Source organism: Capricornis sumatraensis, chromosome 2 (assembly GCF_032405125.1).
Source record: "Capricornis sumatraensis isolate serow.1 chromosome 2, serow.2, whole genome shotgun sequence".
NCBI lineage: Eukaryota > Metazoa > Chordata > Mammalia > Artiodactyla > Bovidae > Capricornis > Capricornis sumatraensis.
This window is the reverse complement of record NC_091070.1, coordinates 23,729,210-23,755,391: the sequence shown is the minus strand read 5'-3', so window position 1 is coordinate 23,755,391 and position 26,182 is coordinate 23,729,210. Positions and strand designations below refer to the sequence as shown.

General features: G+C 38.3%; 2 protein-coding genes across 3 annotated transcripts in view; one reads left to right on the top strand and one right to left on the bottom strand.

Annotated features, from left to right (window-relative positions):
- PALS1 (protein associated with LIN7 1, MAGUK p55 family member) overlaps positions 1-7,732 on the top strand; it is a 77,237-nt gene extending 69,505 nt beyond the window's left edge. For both annotated transcript variants that reach the window (XM_068963785.1, XM_068963784.1), the window contains 2 exons: positions 584-694; positions 4,845-7,732. In XM_068963785.1, coding sequence (XP_068819886.1) covers positions 584-694; positions 4,845-5,021 — 288 coding nt within the window. In that variant the 3' untranslated portion in view covers positions 5,022-7,732. The remainder of the gene's footprint in view (positions 1-583; positions 695-4,844) is intronic.
- Positions 7,733-10,332: 2,600 nt separating this feature from the next.
- Positions 10,333-26,146, bottom strand: ATP6V1D (ATPase H+ transporting V1 subunit D). The gene is made up of 9 exons (XM_068964499.1): positions 26,042-26,146; positions 21,962-22,079; positions 21,116-21,195; positions 19,309-19,376; positions 18,539-18,583; positions 17,525-17,628; positions 16,885-16,951; positions 14,895-14,973; positions 10,333-11,012 (listed from the first exon to the last, which is right to left on the bottom strand). Exons 1-9 carry the CDS (start codon positions 26,080-26,082, stop codon positions 10,871-10,873), a joined length of 744 nt encoding a protein of 247 aa, XP_068820600.1. The 5' UTR covers positions 26,083-26,146; the 3' UTR covers positions 10,333-10,870.
- Positions 26,147-26,182: the final 36 nt, after the last annotated feature.

The following is a 26,182-nucleotide window of genomic DNA, read 5'->3' as shown; positions in this document are numbered from 1 at the left end:
ATATTGTCTTAATTACTGTTTTTAGATAGAAAAGGACATGTCCGTATAATCCCCATTTTTGTGGAATGCTTCACTTTAGGGACACACAGTCATGCAAAGGCAAGGTGAAAAACTATAATCTTTTAATTCAGATAGTCTGCTTTTTTTTTCTTGGATGTATTTTTCCAAAGTTTTTTTTTTTTTTTTTTTTGCATGTGTATGTGAAGTTTTTCTCTGATTCCATTTAGATTGTGGCATACGGTTAAGGTGACTGCTCATTTGTAATTCCTTCAAAATGGATTTTTAATGTTATTATAATCTGTATGATCTTATTAGAGTATTTTATCATGTTAAGACTTCATTTCACTTTTGGTACACAATATATTCTTATATTGAATGGTAGGATCTTTTCTTTCTGTTGTTTGTTTTTCTCTCTTTGATTTTTTAAATTATGAAAGAATGATAACCCATCTATAGGAGACTTGGAAAATATATGACAAAATTACATATAGTTCTATATATTAGTTATTTTTTAAAATAGATAAATCAAGGTTTTTAGTTGGAGTTTCAATATCAAACTCTCAGATCTGTCTTTGCTTTACAGTCCTTGAAGACTCTACGGAACTCAGACTTGAAACCATATATTATCTTCATTGCACCCCCTTCACAAGAAAGACTTCGGGCATTATTGGCCAAAGAGGGCAAGAATCCAAAGGTAAAGTTATTATATTGTTAGACTATTCCATTAAAAGTAAGCATGAAAAGCCATGGCTTAATATGTCACAGTGCTTAAAAACCACGTCAGCTTAGCCTTTCAAACTGATTATTCTTTCTGCCTTGTCACTTCCCCAAAACTACCACACTTGCCTCTGGTTGCATTTAGGCAGTTCTCCAAAGCAAGGGGCTCCTCTCGTTCTGCATACAGTTCCTGTTGTTATTCCAAATGTATGGTAGCCTTTGACATTTCTTAAAACTTCCATCATCTTCACACAGATCCATGTTATTTCTGATTTCTTAAAACTTTCGTGTCCTCTTCACACAGATCTATGTTATTTCTAACAAGGATTAGATGACACCAACCCCGCCACCAAATATTCTCTGCAGATTGTTAGGGATTACCCACATTTTCTGCAGATATTCCATATATGCCAGGATCCAAGTTGAGTGCTCTTGCCTTTCTCTTCTTTTTTCTGATTGAAATTTTATGTTCTGTTTGTCTTCTGCATTTGATCTTTTCATATGATCTGAAATGGAAAATTTTTTTAAATTATCTTATATTAGATGCTGAGTATGGTTGAGGTGGTCCATATTATACCAAATGGTACCAAAAATTAAATGATAATATACTGATATATATTAAAGCATTGATATTTTATTTATTTGACATTTTAAACATATGATATGAAAACCATCAAGTGACATGCTATATCACAGTAACAAATACTCTTCCTTGTTCTTAGCAGATTTCCTAAATGGTTCTATTTATAAAGGAATCACTTAGAGCTCATTTCATTTGCGTTTTCATTCTCCATAAAAACACATACTACTACTCCTCCCTCAAATCTCAGAAGTCACAACATCAAACCTCTCCTTTTCTTTGGTTTCTGACTATTGACCACATCCACCAGCCTTCTTTTTTCGTTCCCAGGATATCTTTTTCTACTTTAGAAAAAGATTTGTTATTCAACCTATATGGTGTTTATTTTTCAACGTCTTAGACCTCAGAGACTTCCCATCCTTTATACTGAGCATAATTAGGTTGCTTTGTTATAGACTAAGTAGGCCAGCTGGTTAAAGGAGTGTTTCACTCCATTTTCATTTTTGCAGTCACAAAAGACCATATTTGACATGATTCCATTATTTGGAATATCTAGAAAAAGCAATCTATGGAGACCAAAAGTAGATTAGTGGTTGCCTAGGGCTGAGTGTTAGGAGAAAATGGGAGTGGCTGCTAATGACTATGAGGTTTTGGGGGAAGGGGAACAGGGCATGGAAAGTGGAAGGTGAGGAAAATGTTCTAAAATGGATTGTGGTGTTGATTGCACAACTTCTCTGTGACTACAAAAGAAACTGTTCAGTTGTACATTTTAAGTGAGTAAATTGTATGAGTCCACCATTCAATTGGTTGCAGTTCACCATTAAATGGGAGAATTGTGAATGAATTATATCTCAAGAAACCTGTTATTGGAGCAGGAAAAAACCACAGCGGGCTTTTCTGTAGAAATTGAAGGTTGTTTTAGAATTTGTGTGCAAATTTTAAAGAATAACCAAAACACTAGAAAAAAGTTGGAAGCCTTTTTGTTAATTTTCTTTATTGTTTTCCATTTCATTGAGTTCTTATTTTTATTCTTTCTTTATACTTACTTTGGCTTTAATTTGCACTTGCTCTAGTTTCTGAAGAAAACATGATTTTTAAACCTTCTAATAAGTTATATATTTTGCATTATCATTTTGTTAGAAATATTTCCTAATTTCCTCTGTCATTTTCTTTCTTTAATCCATGGGTTATTTAGAAGTATCTCATTTCCCCCTATTGGAGATTTTAGAATGTTTTATTGTTATATAATTCCATTGTGGTAAGAGAACATATTCTGTAAGATGTCAGTCTTTCAAATTTTGTTGAGCCTTATTTTATGACCCAGTATCTGTTCTGTCTTGGCACATGTTCCTGCACACCAGTAAGAATGTATATTTTGCAGCTGTTGGGTAAAGGGTGATGTATCTGATTGCTTTTTATGTTTTATCTCCTTTGGTAATTAATAATGCTTATCACACAGTAGAAGTGTTAAGTAAAAACTGATCCTAAATTTTAGCTCTGTGAAATAGTGTTAGCTAAGAAAGTAATGGTGTGTTCTTCACTGAATGCACAACTTAAATAATCAGTTATCTTGTTACATTCTGAATCTGGTTTTGCTATAATGGGGTCTTAAGAGTGGTAAACTAATAGTGTGAATTATCATGGTCAATTTTGCCTATAGATAATTTTTTCAGGCCAAAGGTTTTTGAGCAAAATCATTTTGTTTCAATTTCATTGTGACTTGTAAAAGAATTAAAGTACCAAATAAATTACATAAGTCATTTTTGGCAAAAGATAAAATAATACTTGTTTGATAAGGAAAAATTTAGGATTAGATACTCATGTGAATCTATGTAAGATGTACAGCTTAATAACATTTACATTTCAAATCTAGTAACACAAAGTTTAGATTCTCTTTTGAGTTCTAGAATGTTCTTTCAGTAACCTTGAGCTTTGGGTAAACAGAAGTTGTGACCAGAACATCACAGTGTGTTCAGTTACAATGGTGTAGTAGCTTCCTGCTGGGAAACAAAGGATTCTGTGTGCCAGAGCCAGCTGCACAACATTCCAGAATGAAAATTAGAGAGAGCCACACAAGAAACCAACTCAGGACAAGCCAGAGCTATCATATTTTTAGTATGTTTTCCTACTGTTTTAAAAGTTTGACTGGTTGAATGGTATAAATTGCTTGATACTGTGGGTCCAATATATTTTGTATGTATGGCCTCTGTGGCTGAGACATTGGACATTTAATTAGTTCTCTTCATTGACGGGGTGCTTTGGAGGCAGTTTCACTTTCTTGGACACCTGTGCTTGATCGTCAGGGGTTCTGGATAAGTTTTGCATATAACCTTGCCATCTGCTTGTCTGTGAAAACACTTGCTTCCTTTACATATTAAAGTAGCCTGTTGACTTGGGAGAATGGCATTCTATCATGTATACTATCATGTAAGAATTGAATCGCCAGTCTATGTCTGACGCAGGATACAGCATGCTTGGGGCTGGTGCATGGGGATGACCCACAGAGATGTTATGGGGAGGGAGGTGGGAAGGGGTTTCATGTTTGGGAACACATGTAAGAATTAAAGATTTTAAAATTAAAAAAAAATAAAAATAAAAAATAAAATAAAATAAGACAGTAAAAAAAAAAAAAAAATTAAAAAAAAAAAAAAAGTAGCCTGCTTCTATTTGGCTTCCCAAACTCTTAGGATACTTGTTTTTGTATCTTAAAGACCTCCTTGGTGTATTGAAATTATCTATCAACTTAAAGTTTTAAACTATTTCCAAAAAAAAAAAATTATTAAAATCTTGGTTTTCCAGTGTGTTTTCATAAAAAAAAAAAAGATGCCCATTCTATTGATCCTTTTCTCATGGTTTTACTCTTTTAAACTCCACAACAGATAGAAAAGGCAGGGGCTCTTTGTAAGAGCCAGAATAGGTGGTATTTAGGGTCCTGCCAGAAAAGTTCACTCTGTTACAGAAGACGTTTTAGGAAGAGGTTATGATGACCTAAAATGTTTGAAAATAAGCGTCTGTAGAGAATTCAGAGTTAACAGTCTGTGCTCTTGAAGCCTCTTGTGGATAAGACAGAAACACATAAAACCTACAGAGCAGTATAAACAGGTTATGAAAAGAAAGTGAAAGTCACTCAGTTGTGTCTGACTCTTCACGACTGCATGGACTACCACATAGTCCATGGCATTCTCCAGGCCAGAATACTGGAGTGGGCAGCTTTTCCCTTCTCGAGGGGATCTTCCAACCCAGGGATCAAACCCAGTCTCCCACATTGCAGGCAGATTCTTTACCAGCTGAGCCACAAGGGAAGCCCATAAATAGGTTATGTACGTTATACTGAGTCACAAATGATTTGCAGTGAGTGTGCTGAAGAGGCCAAAGCAAAGGGAATCTCTGTGGACATGACAGGGTTCGGGAGGAGCTCTGAAGTTGAGTATTTTGAGAGACAGAAGGAAAGCAGTATGTTAAGGCCATTTCTTGTTTTTCACCCATCTCTGACTCATTGTGAAGTTTGGGATGGTTTACCTCATAGTTTTTCATCTTTTCTTTGCAGCCTGAAGAGTTGAGAGAAATCATTGAGAAGACTAGAGAGATGGAGCAGAACAATGGCCACTACTTTGACACAGCAATTGTGAACTCAGATCTTGATAAAGCCTATCAGGAACTGCTTAGGTTGATTAACAAACTTGACACTGAACCTCAGTGGGTGCCATCCACTTGGCTGAGGTGAAAAAAAGCATTCGTTCTGTAGCAGGACTGGACTTGACCTGGCAGACTGCCCATAGGAAGATAGCCCTGATACTTGAGCACGACTCTGAGAAGGTGGCAGGCAGTGTAAACTGTAGACATGTTCTTAGATCTTGAATTAGAAGAAAATCCCCTTAAGCAATTTGTTAACAGCAGTCTTTATTCTCTCTGTATCTGGCTTTAGAGGTTCTTGCCTCAGATGGGGATTTTAAATGGAAGTTTTCAACAGAGCCGTTCTAGTTTATCCATGGTAAAAGCCTTTTAATTCTGTTTTCATCTAACCAAATCTTTTCTGCCTAGTCATATTTCCACAAAAACGTGTATATATACACAATGGTCCGTGTTTCACACTGCAGTAAATATTGATGTTATTTAACAGTTAATTTAAATGATTTCATGAGAATTTGGGAGTGAGGGGGAACTGTGCTGTGCACTGGGCAAGACAACAGTATTTGGTTAGAAGACTGGTTTAGTCATCAGAACTACTTTACTTTTTAAAAAAAATGGTGCCACTTTGGTCTGGAGCTACTCTGTTAGCCTTGAATTCACTTATATGTCTTTTAATTCTTAAAAACATTCCATTAGAAGCACCAATTTTTTAGCTCAAACTTTGTGGATCAGACTTCACTGCAGACTGATCTAAAACATAAGACAACATATGCTGATCTTTTTAAAGGTATAATGAGTTTTTGAATTTTTATCTTAAACTGTCACAGCTGATTTGGTAACTTCCTTTTCCTGATCTGCAGGTACAATAGAATGTATGTTATATTTTTATGAATGGCAGATATTCATATAAACTGTGTTGATTATTTTCTTCCTCATGATGCAGGTTTTTACATACATGAGAGGACATAGCACATTTGATGGGTTTTGCATTTTATATATGAACACAGTATAATTTGATGACTGTGTTATATGTAGGTAATAAACTGGAATTCTGTGATCAATATAGCTGCTGTACTGTATACTAATTTAATAGATTGACAAATGGTCATTAATTACACTTGTTCAGCATTGGAATAAATTATATGAGAGAAATGATATGACAACTGACTTTGAGATGGAAAAGATGACCTGAAAGTCATTTGAACATTTTAGGAAAAGAATACTGCAGGGGAAAAGTTAAGTATATAGAAATAGGTTTTTAGCCAAAAAAGTCTGCCTCTTATGACCAGAATGCAACAAGCTAAATCATAAAACATTTAAGCTAATGGGATTTTCATACTGTCTCTATAGCTTGAAGCTTTAAAAGTCAACTTCTGTAATTGGCATAGAAAGTTAATTTGTAGTCTCTTCCAGGTTTAGGGGATGGTGTGGTGTGTGACAACCAACCTCAAATGTGAATGTCTTGATTTTATTTTTATGATGACTACAGCTACAACAATTCTGTTTGCAAAGCTAAACACTGGAATAATATTGAATTGTCACTTATTAACATAAGCAACTGTTTTTAATGAGTAGTTTGTCTTGGTGTCATATATGTATTTGAGTTTTTCTCTTTTGCATAATATTATTTGAACAAATGTAGACTGTTTATATGTAGCCTTTTTCTGTTCGACTTTGTGTGGCCTCAGAGTTGGCTGTAGAGTATGTCTAATGCAGAAATGATGTTCCTTAGAAGAAAGTAACATCCCTAGGTTGAGGGAAGGACTGCCATACATACTGTCTCTTCAGGTCTGAAACACTCCAGATTATGGCAGGAAAATGCAAAGGTCACAGTGATTTTCAGCAATGAAAACAAAGGACTGTAAGTACTAAATCTTTTCACTTTTCCAATTTACTTTCTCCTTAGGAATGAAAGGTAGTCTGTGGAATTTTGTGAGCTGCTTAGCATAACTGACAGCTGTTTTCAACCCTAAGGTCTAAAATGTTTGTAGTTTCAGTCAAGTTAGAATTGAGATTTTAGGTGGTTGTCAGTAAGTGGCTATCATGCTAGTCTCCTAGTTAGCCTGCAGACCACAGGGCCACACAAGGGCCACGTGCTAGGGACTCGGGCATGGCTTGAACAAGCAGGTTCAAGGACCCTGCCGAGGCACATGCCGTGCCATAGTGTACTCTTAAAAGTCTAAGGTGATGAGATATTTTAGGGGTCAGTGAAATCTTATGTAATTCTCTCCTTCCTCATCAGCAGCGATAGAGGAATAGAAATGTTTATGTCCCACACTTTCTTCAGTCCCAGTGATATGGATGTGCTGGTACTCATCCCAGTCCCTCCAAAGTGAAAACTGAGTTGTTGCTGACTTCTTTGAAAGAAAACAGAAAAAACCTTGCTCCCTACGTAGCTGGGCTGTATACCATTCTGATCAATTCCATTTCCTGGCCTTCTGTGCTTCTGATTGGAGACCCCAATGTTGGGGAGGTGTTAACCACTTAATAGGAACCATACCAATAGCTAATGAAATGCACATTAGTTCAAATAAGAAAATAACCTTCCTTTACTAAATTTTCTTAAGTCAGAACAAATAGCAGAATAGTTTTTAGATTAATCCAGATTTGCTTTCTATGAAAATCTAGTATCTGGATTTTTTTTTTCCTTTTCTTGTGGCCTAAGGAATAATTTGAATGTAATTTTGTGAATGTGTGTGGAAAATATAAACCAGGGATTTAGCCTTAATAAAGGTAACTTTTTTGACACCTGTTATTAATCTTCCTTTGTACTTTACCTTGCCTTTATCTGCACTCTGTTATTTTGAGAGGTAATACTGCACAACATAATGTAAAAATAAAAAGTATAATTATGTTTCAAATTTTAAAAGCCACTGACTTTCTCTTGTGTGCTTACATTCTCTGCCATTCAAGGTTTCAACACAAGTAAAACCACCCACCCATCTTCAGGTTTTGCTAGCAAGTCCATTGGAACCTCTGGGAGTAACACAAAATGTGTTTTTTTCACAGTGGAAGAGTGCCCCCTATTGGCACAAATGTAGGTTCTGTTTCCTTAATTGTTTATTTAAACTGTATTAAAGATAGACAAAGCTGGAAGCTCTGAAAGTTTTCTGGGGAAGAAGATATGTAAGACTCAGGCAGATTGCACTACATGCAACCATGGATTTGAGAACACTGAGGCTAGGATGAGTTGTTGACAAATACATTTCTCAAATCTTGATCCTTCCTCCTTTCCTATACCTATTCTGTATCTCCCAAAGGAGGCCAGTCATATACCAAAAAGTGTCACACATACACACCTTGCTACCCCAGCCCCACTTTCCATTCTGAGTCCTGATCGCCTGCCTCCTTTCCCAACAGCTCAGATCACCCTAACCCTACACAACAAATCATCTGTCCACTACTGTCAATGTGCTAAAATGGGACTTCCCCTGGTGGTCCAGCAGTAAAGACTTCACCTTTCAGTGCAGGCAGTGTGTAGGTTCAATCCCTGGTCAGGAGCTAACATCCCACATGCCTGTTGGTCAAAAAACCAAAACATAAAACAGAAGCAATATTGCAACAAACTCAATGAAAGATTTAAGAAAGATGGTCCACATAGAAAAAATATTTTTTAAAAATATGCTAAACCATAATAAAATCATCTACTTTTGTAAGGGAGGTTAGCCAAGGCCAGTAAGTAACAAAGGTTGATGAAGCCACAGGGAAAACCGAGGGTACTTCTCTAGCTCAGTGCTTTAAACTTAATATAAATTTACCTAAATGAAACCACTAAAATTGGCTCTCTGCATCAACTTTTCCACTAATTTTTGCCTCCCACAGAGCATATATACCACTTAAGATTCAAGGCTCTTAAAGTTAAGATATATTTGCTCTGCATTCCACCTGCAAAATGGGAATGATTGGTATTTATACTTCACTAGGGGCTTCACACGGAGAAGGCAATGGCAACCCACTCCAGTACTCTTGCCTGGAGAATCCCAGGGGTGGCACAGCCTGGTGGGCTGCTATCTATGGGGTTGCCCAGAGTCGGACACGACTGAAGCAACTTAGCAGCAGCAGGGGCTTCGCAAGTGATGCTAGTGGTAAAGAACCTGTCTACCAGTGCTGGAGACTAAACTTGGGTTTGATCCCTGGGTTGGGAAAATCCCCTGGAGGAGGGTTGGCAGCCCACTCCAGTATTCTTGCCTGGAGAATCCCACAGAGTAGCCTGGTAAATTACAGTCCATAGGGTTGCAGAGTCAGACATGACTGAAGCAGTGCATGCACTAGGGTATTGGGAAGATTAAGACTTGCATACTTGATTGTTAGTTTCCCAATTATTGAATTTACACTGAGTCTGAGATTTTATTTTGTAGGTAGCAACAGGATTTCCTAAAAATCAGCTCCTCCAGGACAGGCCTTATGTGTTACCTTTACCCTAAATTTTAAATGTAGCAGAGGCGAAAAAGAATTTAAAAATTCTGAACTTAAGATTACCTGGATTTAAATGGGACTCTCCACTTTCTAGCTTTTTAATCTAGGACCACTCAAGCTCCTTATGCCTCAAAATTTTCTGTGAAACCTGGGATTAAAATAATATGTACCTCTTATGGTGGTTGTGATGAAATGATATAAACAAGGTTCTAACTGGCACAAATAAGTTGCTTTGTAGCAGGTGTTAAATGTTCACAAAATTACTTGGTTAATTTAAAAGCCAACAGGGGCTTCATGGTAAAGAGTCCACCTGCAATGCGGGAAACATGGATTCAAACCCTGGGTTGGGAAGGTGCCCTGGAGAAGGGAAATGGCTACATACCCCAGTAGAATTCCCGGAGAACTCCATGGTTAGAGGAGCCTGGTCCATGGGGTCACAAAGTCGGACACGACTGAGCGACTAACATGCTTTTAAAAGCCTAGGCTGTGATACCAGTTGATTTAAACACAATACTATTAAGGCTAGTGTAATTTCATTAACCAAAAACTGCTCCATGGCCAATCATGTCAAAAAACTCCTGGAACTGAGTGCAGGAAAGCCTGAATAATGGATGACTCACACCAAATCAAGCTACTAAAAACCTCCATCACCTGATACAGCCACATTACTCTCAAATGGGAATTACTATTTTTTTCTTAGATTAGCAACAGCAATATCAATAAGCTCTCCTAACTCTCTGGCAATCATGTATTTATCAGTACCCCAAAATTCAACAATATCTCAGTAAGCTTATAAGTAAAACACTGAAATCTGAAGGCTGGAGGAAGGCAGACTCCCACTTCATACACGGCTGTGGAGGAAGCTCTTTTTGAATGCCAGTCCCATGTGCCAATCTGAGCATAAGAACAACACAACTTACTCTTAACAGTAAATTCATTAAAAAAGGAACAACTCATTTTTAAATCATTTTACTGTTTATACTGTAGTCACATTTGAATTGGCAGAACTGTTCCCATGACAGACCAGAGACCTGTTATTCAAGGAAAAATAAATGAAGGTTTCCCTAAAGCTTAAGGAGAGACGTCCCATAGTAACTAACACAAGAATGGCTGTAGCAATCTCAAACAATGGTGCCAAGGTGCATGAGCAGGTAGGAACAAAGTGTGCTCCAGAGTAGCTGGCCTACAAATGTGTGTTGGCCTGAGAGCACTGCTGCTTCCTAAAGGGATTTTCTTACTATGTTCGGTGAGCAGATGACTTGTAACAGATGTATAATTGAAGAAGGGTGACACTTCCACAGCATAAATTCTACAGGTTTCGGGACAGGTTCTAGAAATTTCACTGGTGATTATTGTTGCTTAATTATGATTCTGCAAAGGTAGATCCCATAAACAGACATCCAGGGAAATTTTACAACTGGTGAAATTCTTAAGCCAAAAAATAAATAGCCACACATAACAAACCTACACACCATGAATTAAAATGGTGACATGTTAGGCCTTCCGAAAGCACCAGAGCAGGAAAGCTTATTCAAACAGAAGATCTTCATCCTTCTCTTCAGCCAAGAGATTAGCAGGCTCCATCACCTGTCCCGCTGCCCTCCGCTGCTCCAAGTCCTTATCAGACTTTTCCTTAAGAATCTTTTTCTTTTCCTGTATTTTCTTTAACCTGTAAGATAAAGGAGGGAATTTTTGGAACAATGTTTTGGTACTAAGTGGAACTGATTTCTTCTAGTTTTGTAACAAGGATAATAAACACCTCTACAAAGTCAAACAAAATGATGCCTTTATTAATTTCAACTTTGGTAATATATTTATGACTTTTTTTTTTTTTAAAAGACTTGATGTTGAACACACTCATGGCTCAAATGGTTAAGAATCTGCGTGCACTGCAGTTGGCCTGGGTTCAATCCCTGGGTCGAGGAGATCCCCTGGAGAAGGGAACGGCAACCCACTCCAGTATTCTTACCTGGGGAATCCCATGGACAGAGAAGCCTGGTGGGCTATAGTCCATGGGGTCTCAAGGAGTTGGATATAACTGAGCGACTAACACTTTAACACATTTTAAGCTAATAACTGATTGCAAAAGCTCCTATCTCAGGGTGAATAAACTTTGATATTCATGTGATGATACTGAGTATTCAGACATTAAAATTCTGGATCATTCAATTTGGATTACCACAACTCTGCATATCAACTGAAGAACTAAAATTTAATAATGATGATTATAAATCATAATCAAATGCTCACTTTTCTTGCACTTCTCTGAACCTGGCACACTGACCCCTGCATACCACCTATGTGCTATGTATTGTTCCATAAATCAGGGTAAACTGGAAGTGGTCAAATAGGAGATGGCAAGAGTGAACATCAACATTTTGGGAATCAGTGAACTAAAATGGACCAGAATGGGCAAATTTAATTCAGATGACCATTATATCTACTACTGTGGACAAGAATCTCTTAGAAGAAATGGGGTAGCCCTCACAGTCAACAAAAGTCCAAAATGCAGTACTTGGGTGCAGTCTCAAAAATGACAGAATAATCTCTGTTTGTTTCCAAGGAAAACCATTCAGTATCACTAATCCAAGGCTATGCCCCAACCACTAATGATGAAGAAGCTGAAGATTACCAGTTCTATGAAGACCTACAAGACCTTCTAGAACTAACACCAAAAAAGATGTCCTCTTCATCATAGGGGACTGGAATGCAAAAGTAGGAAATCAAGAGATACCTGGAGTAACAGGCAAGTTTGTTCTTGGAGTACAAAATGAAGCAGGGCAAAGGCTAATAGAATTTTGCCGAGAGAATGCACTGGTCATAGCAAACACCCTCTTCCAACAACACAGGAGAAGACTACACATGGACATCACCAGATGGTCAAGACCGAAATCAGACTGATTATATTCTTTGCAGCTGAAGATGGAGAAGCTCTATACAGTCAGCAAAAATAAGATCAGAAGCTGACTGTGACTCAGATCATGAACTCCTTACTGCAAAATTCAGACTTAAACTGAACCAAGTAGGGAAAACCTAAATCAACTCCCTTATGATTATACAGTGGAAGTAACAGATTCAAGGGATTAGATCTGACAGAGTGCCTAAAGAACTATGGACAGAGGTTCGTGACACTACAGGAGGCAAAGATTGAAACCATCCGCAGAAAAAAGAAATCCAAAGAGGCAAAATGGTTGTCTGAAGAGACCTTAAGAACAGCTGAGAAAAGAAGAGAAGAGAAGGCAAAGGAGAAAAGGAAAGCTATACCCATCTGAATGCAGAGTTCCAAAGAATAGCAAGGAGCGATAAGAAAGCCTTCCTAAGTGATCAATGCAAAGAAACAGAGGAAACCAACAGAATGGGAAAGACTAGAGATCTCTACAAGAAAATTAGTGATGCCAAGGAAACATTTCATGCAAAGATGGGCACAATAAAGGACAGAAACCGTATGGACCTAACAGAAGCAGAAGATACTAAGAACAGGTGGCAAGAATACACAGAAGAACTATACAAAAAAGATATTAATGACCCAGATAACCATGATGGTGTGATTACTCACCTAGAGCCAGACATCCTGGTATGTGAAGTCAAGTGGGCCTTAGGAAGCATCACTACAAACAAAGCTAGTGGAGGTGATGGAGTTCCAGCTGAGCTATTTCAAACCCTAAAAGATGATGATGTTAAAGTGCTGCACTCAATATACCAGGAAATCTGGACACCTCAGCAGCAGCTACAGGACTGGAAAAGGTCAGTTTTCATCCCAATCCCAAAGAAAGGCAATGCCAAAGACTGTTCAAACTACTGCACAATTTCACTCATACCACACGCTAGCAAAGTAATGCTCAAAATTCTCCAAGCTAGGTTTCAACAGTACATGAACCAAGAACTTCCGGATGTTCAGAATGGATTTAGAAAAGGCAGAAGAATCAGAGACCAAATTGCCAACATATGCTGGATCACAGAAAAACCAAGAGAATTCCATCTCTTGCTTGAGAATCTATTTCTGCTTCATTGACTACAGTAAAGCCTTTGTGCAAATCACAACAAACTGGAAAATTCTTCAAGAGATGGGAATACCACACCACCTTACCTGCCTCCTGAGAAATCTGTATGCAGGTCAAGAAGCAACAATTAGAACGGGACATGGAACAGACTGGTTCCAAACTGGGAAAGGAGTACGTCGAGGCTGTGTATTTTCACCCTACTTATTTAACTCATATGAAGAGTACATCATGCAAAATGCCGGGCTGGATGAAGCACAAGCTGGAATCAAGACTGCAGGGAGAAATATCAATAACCTCAGATATGCAGATGAAACCACCCTTATGGCAGAAAGCGAAGAGGAACTAAAGAGCCTCTTGATGAAAGTAAAAGAGATTTAAGAAGCTGGCTTAAAAAAAAATCAACATTCAAAAAACAAAAATCATGGCATCCCCCCATCCCATCACCCATGGCAAATAGATGGGGAAACAATGGAAATAGTGAGAGACTTTATTTTCTTGGGCTCCAAAATCACTGCAGATGGTGACTGCAGCCATGAAATTAAAAGACACTTGCTCCTTGGAAGAAAAGCTGTGACAAACCTACACAATAGTATTAAAAAGCAGAGACATTACTCTGCCAACAAAGATCCATCTAGTCAAAGCTATGGTTTCTCCTATAGTCATGTATGGATGTGAGAGCTGGACTACAAAGGCGGCTGAGCACTGAAGAACTGATGCTTTTGAACAATGGTGTTGGAAAAGACTCTTCTTGACAGTCCCTTGGCCTGCAAGGAAATCAAACCAGTCAATCTTAAAGGAAACTGGTCCTGAATATTCACTGGAAGGATTGATATTGAAGCTGAAACTCCAATACTCTGGCCACTGATTTGAAGAACTGACTCACTGAAAAAGACCCTGATGCTTGGAAATATTTGAAGGTAGGAGGAGAGGGGGATGACTGAGGATGAGATGTTGGATGGCATCAGCGACTGAATGGACATGTATTTGAGCAACCTCTGGGAGATGGTGAAGGATAGTGAAGCCTGGTGTGCCGCATGCAGTCCATGGGGTTGCAAAGAGTTGGACATGACTGAGCGACTAACAACAACAGCTTTAAATGTGAGCCTGCAGCCTGCCAGGCTTCTTGTCTATGGGATTTTCCCAGCAATACTGGAGTGGGTTGCCACACCCTCCTCCAGGGTACCTTTCAACTCAGGGATCGAACCCGAGTCTCCTGCATTGCAGGCAGATTCTTTACTGCTGAGCAACCAGGGAAGCCTCCCCTTATGAGACACCCACATAATCACTTTCATTTGAAAGAATTACCAATGCTATTTCTAGTTTCTCTGAAGGGCCTATGTTTTCAGAGACACCGCATTTTAGTTATGTGCAAAACTTGGCACAGATTTGTCTCCACAGCCTTTGGCAATATCATCTCTTGCTTCTTACCAGGAAAAAAAAAAAAAGTTGTGCTAATTCTAAAGAACATAAGCCAACAAGTCTCTCAGCAAATCGAGTCTTTGGAATATGGATAAACAAAAAATGACCAGTAACTTCCAAATCCAACAAACCTGTAGAACTCCTCTCGCTCTCTTTCATCCAGCTCTGTGATGATATAAGCAAGGGTACGTTCAATCCGGGGAATGATAACTAAGGTTTAAAAATATATATGTAGTCAGAACTTCAAACCTCCTTTTTTCAAATTGCCAGTGCTCATTTGTACAACAGTTACTTAACCATAAATGTACATTTAATGCAAAAAACAAAAACAGAAAAGTAAAATGAAGTATAATCCCACCACCCTGGGTTAACTATTACAAATATTTTGGTATATGTCCTGTACTGTCTTTTCTATGCACAAGTAACATTGGACCATGATATATACAACACTGAATATACTGAATTTATATGAATATATAACACTGAACCACAAATTTTATTTTAAATATAACAGCAATCTACTGTTAAACGCTGGAACACTGAACAGAGGGAGTACAGTAAGTTGAATTTTGTGTCAGTCATAGGTTCAACTTTACACAGAATCTGTTTACTCTGCTTTTAGAATGTGACCTCCTTGCGAATTGGAAATTAAACTCATTTTGTTTTGCTTGCAATTCCAGGCATGAGGCTGGCACAAGCAAGCAGTCAGGAAATGTGCTTTGAGTTTTTAAAAAATGAGATAACTTCCTCTTTAACACTAACAGATGACAAGCAAAATAATTTCCCTGTTGCTCAAAGTTTGCTACTTTCTTACCTTAAAATTAAATAAACGTTTCTTTAATGAAAACTGAGCCTTTTAAGGAAAAAGTGCTTTGGCAACATTAAGGAGTCACAGTCAAAGTCATAAGGCTTTCATGCATAAATCCTATAACATATGCATTTAAATCTAGTGTTGACTGTTGCTGTTCTCACCTAGTCAAGAATGACGCTATACCACTGCACAAACATTGTGTTAGTGATAAAAAGTAGGGACAATGGTGCATTAAGAGAGATGGAGGATAAAGGCATACAATAGGAAAACTTATTTTGAGAAATCAAGAATAGGAGGTAAGGCCTAAGAAAGATTTAAAGTTAAATACAGTAAGTCCTCTACATAAGAACTTTCACTGTGAACTTTCAAAGATACAAACGTGCGTCTCATGTCTAATGTACGTTGTCGCATGCATGCATGTGGCTGTGCTTTTGTGTACTGTATTGTACAGTAGAGTACAGTAGCACAGTATATTTCAAGCCCAGGATTTCTAGAAGCCAGTGTAAAAGCAATGATTGCTGTAGCTGGTACAGTACTCCCTAAACACCACTGGATTGTTTTTTCAAGAGTAGACAGAATTCAATCCAGCAAGGAACCTGTGCCATCAACATCAGGCTTGAGTGAAATCAGCTTGCCCTCCGCCTGCTACTGCTGACGATCCATCTCCCACCTACCCTCCCTCCTCCAGTTAGTAACTCTTCCTGCCTGTTCACCTGATGCCAGCTGTTGCGCTATACTACTGTATTTTTCAAGGTACTTTAAGATTAAAAATGTCTTATTTTTCTGTTTGTTTTTTGTGTATTATTTGTGTGAAAAACATTACAAAGCTATTACAGTACAGCACGATATAGCCGACTGTTAATTTGGTGACCCAGGCTAACTATGTTGGACTTAGAACAAACTGGACTTCAGAATGCACTCTTGGAATGGAATTCATTTGTATGGAGGGGACTTACTATACTTCACATGTTCAAAAAGATTTATCACTCAATCACTGGAAAGAACTTACAAGAACATTAGGGCTCTTGGGAAATAGTTTCACCTTTTATTAATGAATAACCAGAAATTAATAGAACATTCCACAGTTTTTAGTTCACCACTCTCCTCTAACTCCCCCACAAGTCATTCACATACTTCTATGAGATGATTTATGAACACTTATCTGTACTGACCCTCTGCCCTTCTCACTGTGGACAGGGACAACATCTTAATCAGCAGGCAGTCAGTGCCTGAGTCCTAGCAGGTCTGAGACAAGGATGGAGGCGGGGACAAAAGGATAAACAAAGAGCTTCAGAGCAGCTTAAACTCACCATGTTCAATAGCATTTACACGCCTGTTGGTTATCTTAATAGCTTCATCCAAAGTAACAAAGGAAGTCTAAAATAAGAGGATAAATTAATAATGTAGGCTCAAAATTTTCTTCCTAATCATACCCTGGCCACTTGCCTTCACTCAGCACTCGTAGAAAACATTTGGAAACCAAGACTACTACTTCTCAACATACTTAGAAAACAGAAGAGCCTCATGAGATTTCCACAGAGCTAACATGACTTCCATTCTATCAGAATTCATTTACTTCAGACTCACCTGAAGTTATAAAAATGGCAAGAGGAAGAGAATCATACACTAATGACCTAGACACATATTAACTGACCACAAATGGGAAACAAAGGCTTTCATGCATAAATGCTATAGCATATGCATTTAAATCTAGTGTTGACTGTTACTGTTCTCACCTAGTCAAGAGTGACGGTATACCACTGCACAAACATAGTGTTAGTGATAAAAAGTAGGGACAATGGTGCAGAAGCCCCCATTTCAGAAATCAAAGCATCTCTGGCTTGTTTCACACAGGCATGGCAACAGTTTAAAGTACTAAGTGCAACATGCTACGATTCAGGATCTGAATCTCCCCGACGTGACTGATAGATATCAAACTGCCGGACTTACCTGCAGTGAAGCCAGTTCCACCAGTAGTTCCACTGCTTTGGCATAATTCCTCTTCAGTTTAGCCAACTGTTCCCCACCTCTGGCTAAACCAGTCAGTTCATAACCTACAAGAACCAGTCAGACAACATTTGCATTTAGAGTGTAATCTTCCCCATAAACTTCCCAAAAGATGGTAAGTCAGAATTAATACCAAAGACAGAAAAACAAATTTAGCAACCCTATTCAGTGCACACACAGTGCCCAGTTCACTCCCCCAAACCATCGTGCATGCCAGTGTTTGCACGGGGGCACTATTCTAACTATAGGGCAAGCTTCTGACTAAGCTCCATGTGCCCAGCTTGTAGACTATACTGCCTGCTGCCCCAGTACAGTGACAGTCTATTAATTGGTGATGCTCTAGAATGCTTCTTCATTCAAGCTGTACTAAATATTCTATGTGAACCAATTAAATAGGAGAGCTAAAGAATATTTTTATTTCTATGAGAAAGAGCTGATTACTTTGGAAAGGCTCAACAAAGATGTATTACCACCTAAAACATGCTGTCAAAGTAGGAAAAGTGGAAAGTTATAAAACTGAGGATGGGCTGGTTATGAAAGTTTAGGAAGATTCAGCATTCAGGTTGTATCACAGTGTCTAAAAATTTAAAGAGACCCAAACTATAAATTACAAATAATGCATTATGGGTGTCGTATACAGAAAGACAACATGGAAGTCTAATTAAGTAATTCATACTCAAAGGTCAAGACTTTGTGTTTCTAAAATTTGGAAATGACTAAATTTCTAGGTGGAAATAAAGTATTTTAAGCAATGTACAATGTTTTACGACTCCACACAATAACACTTTTTTGATTTACTGATAAACTATTGTCCCAACTGTATCTGATAAGAAGGCTTACCAACACTGGAACTGCTGAACTCTAATAAGATCTATCTGTCATCATTGTTCAGAATAAGGTTCATTTAAAGAGATACTAGAAGAATCCAGAGACACACATAAGAAGTTTCACACTTACTGTCAGTTCCTTCATGATAATGTTCAAATACTGGCAATGTAACACCTGTTAAACAGAAACATACATGGATTCACGAAAACATGTCCTTGAAGTATGGCTTCTTAACCATGATTTCCTGTTCCTTTTTCAGGAAATATTCAAAAGTCAAGAGATTGCCTGGAATCATAACTTGTTTCAAGGAATGAATTTAGGAACCTGCCTTCTTAAGTGTTCATTTCTATTCCAAAGTCAAGTTATCCTTAGTAAGGGATCTGGTTGTTACAATGTTTGTTTTCTTTCCTTTCAGCTTTGAAGTATACTTAATACGTACAAAGCTGCACATATTTAATGTGTACATTCTGATGAGTACAACATATGCGTACACCCATGAGTACCATCATCCCAATCAAGGTGATAAACATATCCATCACTTCCAAAAGATGTGTCCCTTTTCCCACGTGTGTGTTAAGAATACTCAAAATGAGATCTACTCTAAGTTTCTAAGTGTAGAACACCAAATTATTAACTGTAACTACAGACTGTACAGCAGGTCTCTAGAGTATATTTATGTTTAATAACTTATTTTATATCCACTGAATGGCCAGCTCCCCATGTCCCCTACCCCCATCCCCAGGCAACTACTAGTTAACAACAGTTTCAACATGTAAAGCCAATCAACTTTGTCTAAGAAGAAAAGATTAACTGGGCCATTAAGATCTTGCTGTATAAATGGGTTGATTTAAAAATGTTATCTTTTCTCTGCCAAGAGTTTTAAAGGGTTGAAAAGTTACCTGCTACATTATCTTTCTTTGCTCTAATCTTCACTTGGGCCTTATTTACATTTTGGATAACTGTGGTGCTGCAGAAAAAGAAAAGGCCTTGATTTAGTTATGTCTTTCGAGAAGTAAACCAGCAGGAACCTATAAAGTATTTCAACATGAGCGAGATTTCACAATTACATTTTGATGACTGTCTTTTTTCAGAAAAGGAAACAATCACTACTACCAAGGAGGGCCTCAGAGAGCGAAGTATGAACAACATTCAAACATTAACCATAAGAATACAAAGAATGGTTTTAATGTACATGGACTGCTTAAGTTTTCAATCAGATATGTGGTGCGTGGATGTGGCTTTAAGAAATTTTATTCCACTGATATAATTAGGAGAAAACCTTCCTTCCTTTTGGGTTTGCTATCAAACCTTCCAGGTTTGGCTGAGCAGCAGTTCAGTTCCCTTACCCTGGAACCTATCTAACTTCCATCTGGCTGTACCTGACTCCCCATTTGTTACCATCACAAAATAAAGTGTCTTCCCCATAACCACTCTAAAACATTTTCACATACCACTTACACACTATTTATTTCCTCCCTCTCATGAAAAAGGCAATGCAAATCGTTATCCTACTAATGCTGGTGAGTATTAAAGTCTACTACTTCAAAAGGACTCACGCCCTTCAAGCTGTGAGACTGTCCATAGGTAATGTTCCTAGATAACACAAACTAAGAATGGAGGCATTGTGTCATTGGTAAAGAAGACTAAAATAAAAAACTCTGAAAATATCTTCCACTTCTGCCCCGAACAGTAATTTGACTTCAGGAAAGGACTGAACTTACACCAAGAATCACAATGCTCACCTGGTCTACCTCACAGGCTTATGGGGAGAATCAAATGATGTTATCTAAACGTACATAAACAGTAACTAAGCCATTCTGTACACTCTGTAAAGCATACACTGATAAATGCCATAGAGTCCATGCTCTTTAAACAATTAATTCCATTCTTAAAAATTTTCCTAAGGAAATGATTCAACAGAAATAAGCATATAAAGACGTTCACGGCACCTTTTCTAATATTCTGAAAATCACCCCAAAGGCCCATCATTACAGGAAAACGTTAACAAATTATCATACATCTAGAGAAAGATTATGCAGCTGTGTGAAAATGAGGAAACGTTTATGATACAATATGCTGTGTGTGTGCACACAAGCATTTAGTTGCTCGGTCACGTCCGACTCTTCGAGACCCCATGGACTGTGGCCCTCCATGCTCCTCTGTCCATGGGATTTTTTTTTAGGCAAGAACACTGGAATGGGTTGCCATTTACTTCTCCCAAGGGATCTTCTCGACCGAGCGATCGAACCCATGTCTCCTGCCTTGCAGGCAGATTTTTTACCTGCTGAGCCACTGGGTAAGCCCTTATTTAGTTTTTAAAAAAAGACTATAAAAATAGAGGAAAAGGGGGTTACATAGGATGAGATGGTTGGATGGCATCACTGACTCATTGGACATGAATCTGAGAAAACTCAGGGAGACAGTGATTGACAGAGAAGCTTGGTGTGCTGCAGTTCATAGGGTCACAGACATAAGAGTCTGTGAGTCGGACATGACTTAAGAGACTGAATAACAACAACAACAATAAAATATTAAGTATCCTGTGCCCGAAGGACTATGTAACAGATAATGTACATTAAGGTGACAGAAGTATTCTTATTATACCACTTGTCTTTAATGCTTTTATATATATATATTAATTAAAAGTGGCTTTAAATGAAATTTTGAACATGAAGGCACTTTGTTTTTCAAAATATCCCACTTTACCTGAAGTCCCCTGCTGTGAACTTGGCCTCAGCAAGTGAAAAGGCAGCTTCTCTCATCACTTCACCCATCAACATTTTAGTCTGGAAAAGCATAAATCAACACCTGATTCAACTCGAGTTTTTATACAGGGAAAGGTGGTATCATAATCATGTCCCTTTAACAACCATCAGTGTTTCATACCAGGTGTACATGTAAATATTGATCTGGTAACAGTAAAATAAATACATCTAATTTTGCTTGAAAGGTTTGATTATGGATACTAACAACATGGCAAAATCATAAGTTTTATAATTAATATATTACAATAAAGACACTAAAAAATTGAAAACTAAATCTTTACTGAAAGGCCTACCTTATTCCTGAATGGGTCCATGGCAATTTGTTCAAATTACTCTTTTAGATTCACTATACTGCTGTCAAAATCCTAATGGCACAGTGATTCTAAAATAAATCTGGAAGATGTAATGTTTGAGAATACCCAATAATTTTTTTGAAAGAGAAGACAAACTGGGACAGGGGGTTAGAAAGATACCAGACAGGCCAGAGGAGCAACTGTAAGAACACAAGGGAAAGAGCACTTCAGGCAGAAGGAAGAGCTAATGCAAAGGTCCCAGAGTAGGATGTTAGAAAAAAGCTCCAAATGAGACCAGAGGGGCAGGCAAGGGCCAGAACAGATCAAGAGGGGCTTGGGGGCAAGACTAAAGAGTCTGAATTTGATTTCATGATCTTTCTGAAACTTGTTACATTTATAACAACATTTTTAGTTTTGAAAGAAAAATATTAACAGCCATGCTGGATTTCCCATAGCTACTTCTAAAACACAGTTCTAGGCGAACTTCATTCTACCTCTATTATCTTCTTAAGGATCTGTCGAAATCGAAGAGTTAAGGCATCAGATTTTTTCTTCAGGAGGTTTCGACCTGTCTGTGCTCCTTTCAACCGAGCCTTCATGATCGTCTGTGCCCTATTTAAACAAAGGCAAAGAAATTTAAGATAAAAATACTTCCCTAATATGCTATTAAAACCCTGCTTTATCTGTTGATGTCACGGGCCCAAGAATATACAGCATTTATGGCTGACAGGCTTAACTGGTTTCTCAATATTGTAGATATCCACCCTCAGTGTTCCAAAAGTGAGGTCTTTTTCATATAAAATAGTAACAATCCTTTAGTAAGTATTTAATAAATTAGTAGTTATTAAATCAGAATAAACATATAAAGAGCCCTATTTTATTTTGTCAGCAGTTTACTTACTTGATTTGTGAGTTATAACAATATATGTGTTTCCATTAAGGATTTAAAAATTCTGCCCATTAACAGATAGCAAAATTTGAAATGCACTTATCTTCAGAACCAACAATTGCACTTTAAGGGACTTATGCCACTGACTGACTCCCACATGTACACAAAAACCTGTACAAGGTTAAGGATGAGTATTCCAGCCTTATTTGTAATAGCAAAAGGGTGGAAAAAAATGTCCGACAAATCATGGTTCATCATACAACAGAACGATATGCAGCCAGTAAAACAACAACAACAACAACAACAAAAACAGGCAGACCCGCATGTATTCCCAATATTACACTGTCTTAGTTACACAAAGTAAGGGATACATGTGCTTATATAGATACAGAGAACAGTTCTAAAAAAGTTCACAGAAACTGGTAACAGTTTCCTTTGAAAAATAAGGCATTTACTTTTTAAATGGAAAAAACGGATTTACTCTTGACTACTATACTGTTTTACCTTCTGCATTTTATACCATAATCATTTCTCACTTTTTCCATTAAAAGTGTGGCACGGAAGTGTTTTGATATCACCAATGAAGACTCTACTACCAACCATTTTATTAATTTGTAAATGACTCTACATAACAAATGACACATAAGTAAACACTCCTGAGAAGTGACAAGCCACTGAAGTCTCCCTACCTCATTACAATCTTTTCCCATCAGAAACCCCCAAACCGAAGGCAAGAAAGCAACAGCAAAAACTGACATTTCTGTTCTTGCTACCATATGCCAGATAAAATTCAATAATGAGGAAGAAAAAGTGGGTGGTCAGATTCAATAACAGACTGAATGACATAGTTAGAATAATTTAAGGGGATATAATTTCATATGACTGGTGTTATAATCAACTGCAAAATAATTTTTACTAAACTTTTGGGTAAATTCTTAGATTTTGAATCTTCTACCATAGGTCAAAGGTTACTAAGACTATTCTGTTGCTGGAAAGGGCTTTAGACATTATCTTGCAGGACAGGAAAATGAAGCTCAGAAAAGTAAAACAACTTTCCCACAGTTGCTCAGTGAAGAAAAGGCAGAGCAGGAACCTGATCAAGATTTCTGACTAGTGATTTAACCAAGGCTCAAACTAAGGCTCAAACCTAAGTCCTCTGTACCCCAACCTGTGCCACACTGCTTCAGCTACAGATTATAAACCACCTCAGGCAAACAGTTCTGTCTTTGAAAAACTAGCTATTTTTTAGCTATTTTGTGGCTGAAATTGAAATTGCACTGACTAGCCTCATTTTGGAGGTCTACCCAAGTGCAGCTGGTTGTTTCCAGCCTGAGTAGGAGCTATGCTCCCCATTGTGTACATTTAACATACCATGTTGTTGACACTAACCACCAGAATTTGGGTTCAATGAGTTGAACCAAATTTAAGTCAAATCCTAGTATTGCAGATTGCAGCAAGTCTACAGTGAAAAGGTGAACTGTTTGTGAATTCATGTTAATTTTAATATATATTTATTTTCTGGTGGAATAGACAAATTTTAATTCTTGAAACTCAAAGAGTGATTTGCCCGAGGGCCTACAGTTAGCATGTAGTAGAACCTTGATGTGACTGATTTCTGCAGACGCCGAATCCTTCGAGCCTCTTTTGCTTTCACTCTGAACTTGTTTTTGCTCTCTGGTGCCTAAGGAGGTGACAGCGCCATCTTACAGCATAATACAATAAGGTGAAAGTGTCTGAAACAAATCACTAGTGTATTTTCTAGCCTAGCTCTTAAAAAACTTCTTTTGTAAGTTTCAAAGCTGCTTGGCCCTACAAAAAATGCTTGACCTTCAGCTAGGATGATGACTTTGTTTCCAGCTGAATCAAAGACATCTGACTACATGACAAAGTACCTGCTGATAGGCCTTGGGGAAAATATTTAGAAGAGCAGTTACTTCCTGCACGCGATTTTCCTCTAAATCAGCAAGCTGAACACTCTCAAACAGCAAATTGTCACCTCCCCAAACCTATCATTCATGTCTAAGCCCAAATAAGAGTATTCTCACCTCCTAGTCTTAAAGTAAAAATATCAACAACAAAATGTTAACATTCTGACTACTACCAAAGATAAACACAGCAAGACATTAATTAAAGCGGTGAAGAGACATTATTCAGTAACTGCTGACAGCAGGGTAAAGAGCTGAGCTCCTTTCCGATGGTGCACAGGTGATTAGGCATTTTAAAAGGAGTAAGTGGACAGGATTTGGAGAAGAGAAAAATTCCAAAAGGTTGAGCAGTGGAAATGCCAGCAGGCCAACTGTGTCTGCTAGCATGCAATTAAGGAAGGGAGGTCAGAGGCACAGCCGAAAGTGTTGCCTATTTGGGTAGATGAGCTTTCTTAGGCCAGCATTTTACTGAGTGCTGGAGTCATCTCAGGAACACAATCTTAGGCTCCCAGAAACCAAGCTAGAGGCTGGTGGTCTCTCAGTGCAGGGGTTTGGATGGAGTCAGGGTCATAAGTGCTGGGAGTTCTACAGTCCTCACAACCCTAGGGTATTCCTGATCTTTATCTATTTACGAAGGCACTGCCTTTCTCCACAACTGACTGGCTTCCTACCTATGGCAAACAGCTATTAGAAAGTCAATAGATAAGGTAAAAAACAAACAAAACCCCCTTCATTTCATTAAAAGCTGTAGCCACCCAGGAAGAGACAGAAATCTAGGTTTGGGGTTTAAATAAACTCTTATTTTAACCGTCCTCAGATTCTCTGAGAAAAGTCAGGAAGAAGAAAAACAACACAGAGATAGGGCCAAAATCAAAAGATCTAACTGTCAACGAAAAACTGAGTTTCTGCTCCTCAGTGAAAAAAGAGTAAGAGGAGAGCGAGAAGGCTAATAAGAGCAATCTTTATCTTCCACACGTTGTTAGGCACATTTGATAAAACGTCAAATTTTTCTCCTGCTGAAGAATTTAGACCAAAAGAGAAAGGAGACCACAACCGAATAGATTCCACTGGCATGGGTTCATTCAAACATTTTTTTGTGGACGATTAACAATCAAGACATCTCTCATCTTGGAGAGAGTTCCCAGTTCAGTGGTAAATGTACATAATCTTCTATCCACTTTACAGTGAGATGGACGATATTAATATAATGGATACTGAATGAGATGCAATGGTGATGGAACAAAATGAGCGCCTCAGAAATTCAGGGATAGCTTCCCACCGCATGTGACATTTCAGGGGATCTTGCCAAGAAGAACCTGACGCCCACGTTAGGGCGATTCAGCCCCCCGATTTGGCCTGCTTCACATCGCAGTCAACTTAACTTCTCAAAGCATTTATCAAACTTCATCTCCTGGTCTATATCTTCACTGAACTGTGAACTCTATTCTGGAAGCAGTAGCGACAATTCACAGTTATATAAATCCACTGCCCGGATCAATAGGGAATGTGGTACGAATGGCCCGATTAATGACTGAAGTCAGCGGACCTCCACAAAAGTCGGCAGCTCGGGCTGGACTCGGTCCAGTCTGGTTCAACTCAGAGCAAAGGGGCTCGTCAGGGAGCCTTGCCCTGGACTCAGCAAGAGACCTGAGAGCTCAGGATCGGCCCAAGATACAAGGAGCCCCGCCGCTCTAGGGTAATGAAGGGACAGCGGCTCAGGAAGGTGTTCCTGAACACCTGCTCGTTCCATTTTTACTTACATTCGCGAGGGAAAGATTTCAATTCGGTCTTTGCCCGACATTCTGACGATGACTGGTCTGCTCGGGCCCCTGGCCGGGCAACCGTGGCTGCAACAACCCAGCCAGAGTCTTTCTCTACCGGAGTCAGCTGGTGTGTCACGT

Bases quoted from the DNA above. Each gene is read 5' to 3' on its own strand.
- ATP6V1D (XM_068964499.1), bottom strand. From the start codon at position 26,082: ATGTCGGGCAAAGACCGAATTGAAATCTTTCCCTCGCGAAT. The intron at 18,584-19,308 runs GTAACTTTTCAA...TCTGTTTAACAG, and splicing joins AAAGAAAGATAATGTAGCAG to GTGTTACATTGCCAGTATTT. The intron at 14,974-16,884 runs GTGAGTTTAAGC...TTTAAACCTTAG, and splicing joins TGTAAATGCTATTGAACATG to TTATCATTCCCCGGATTGAA.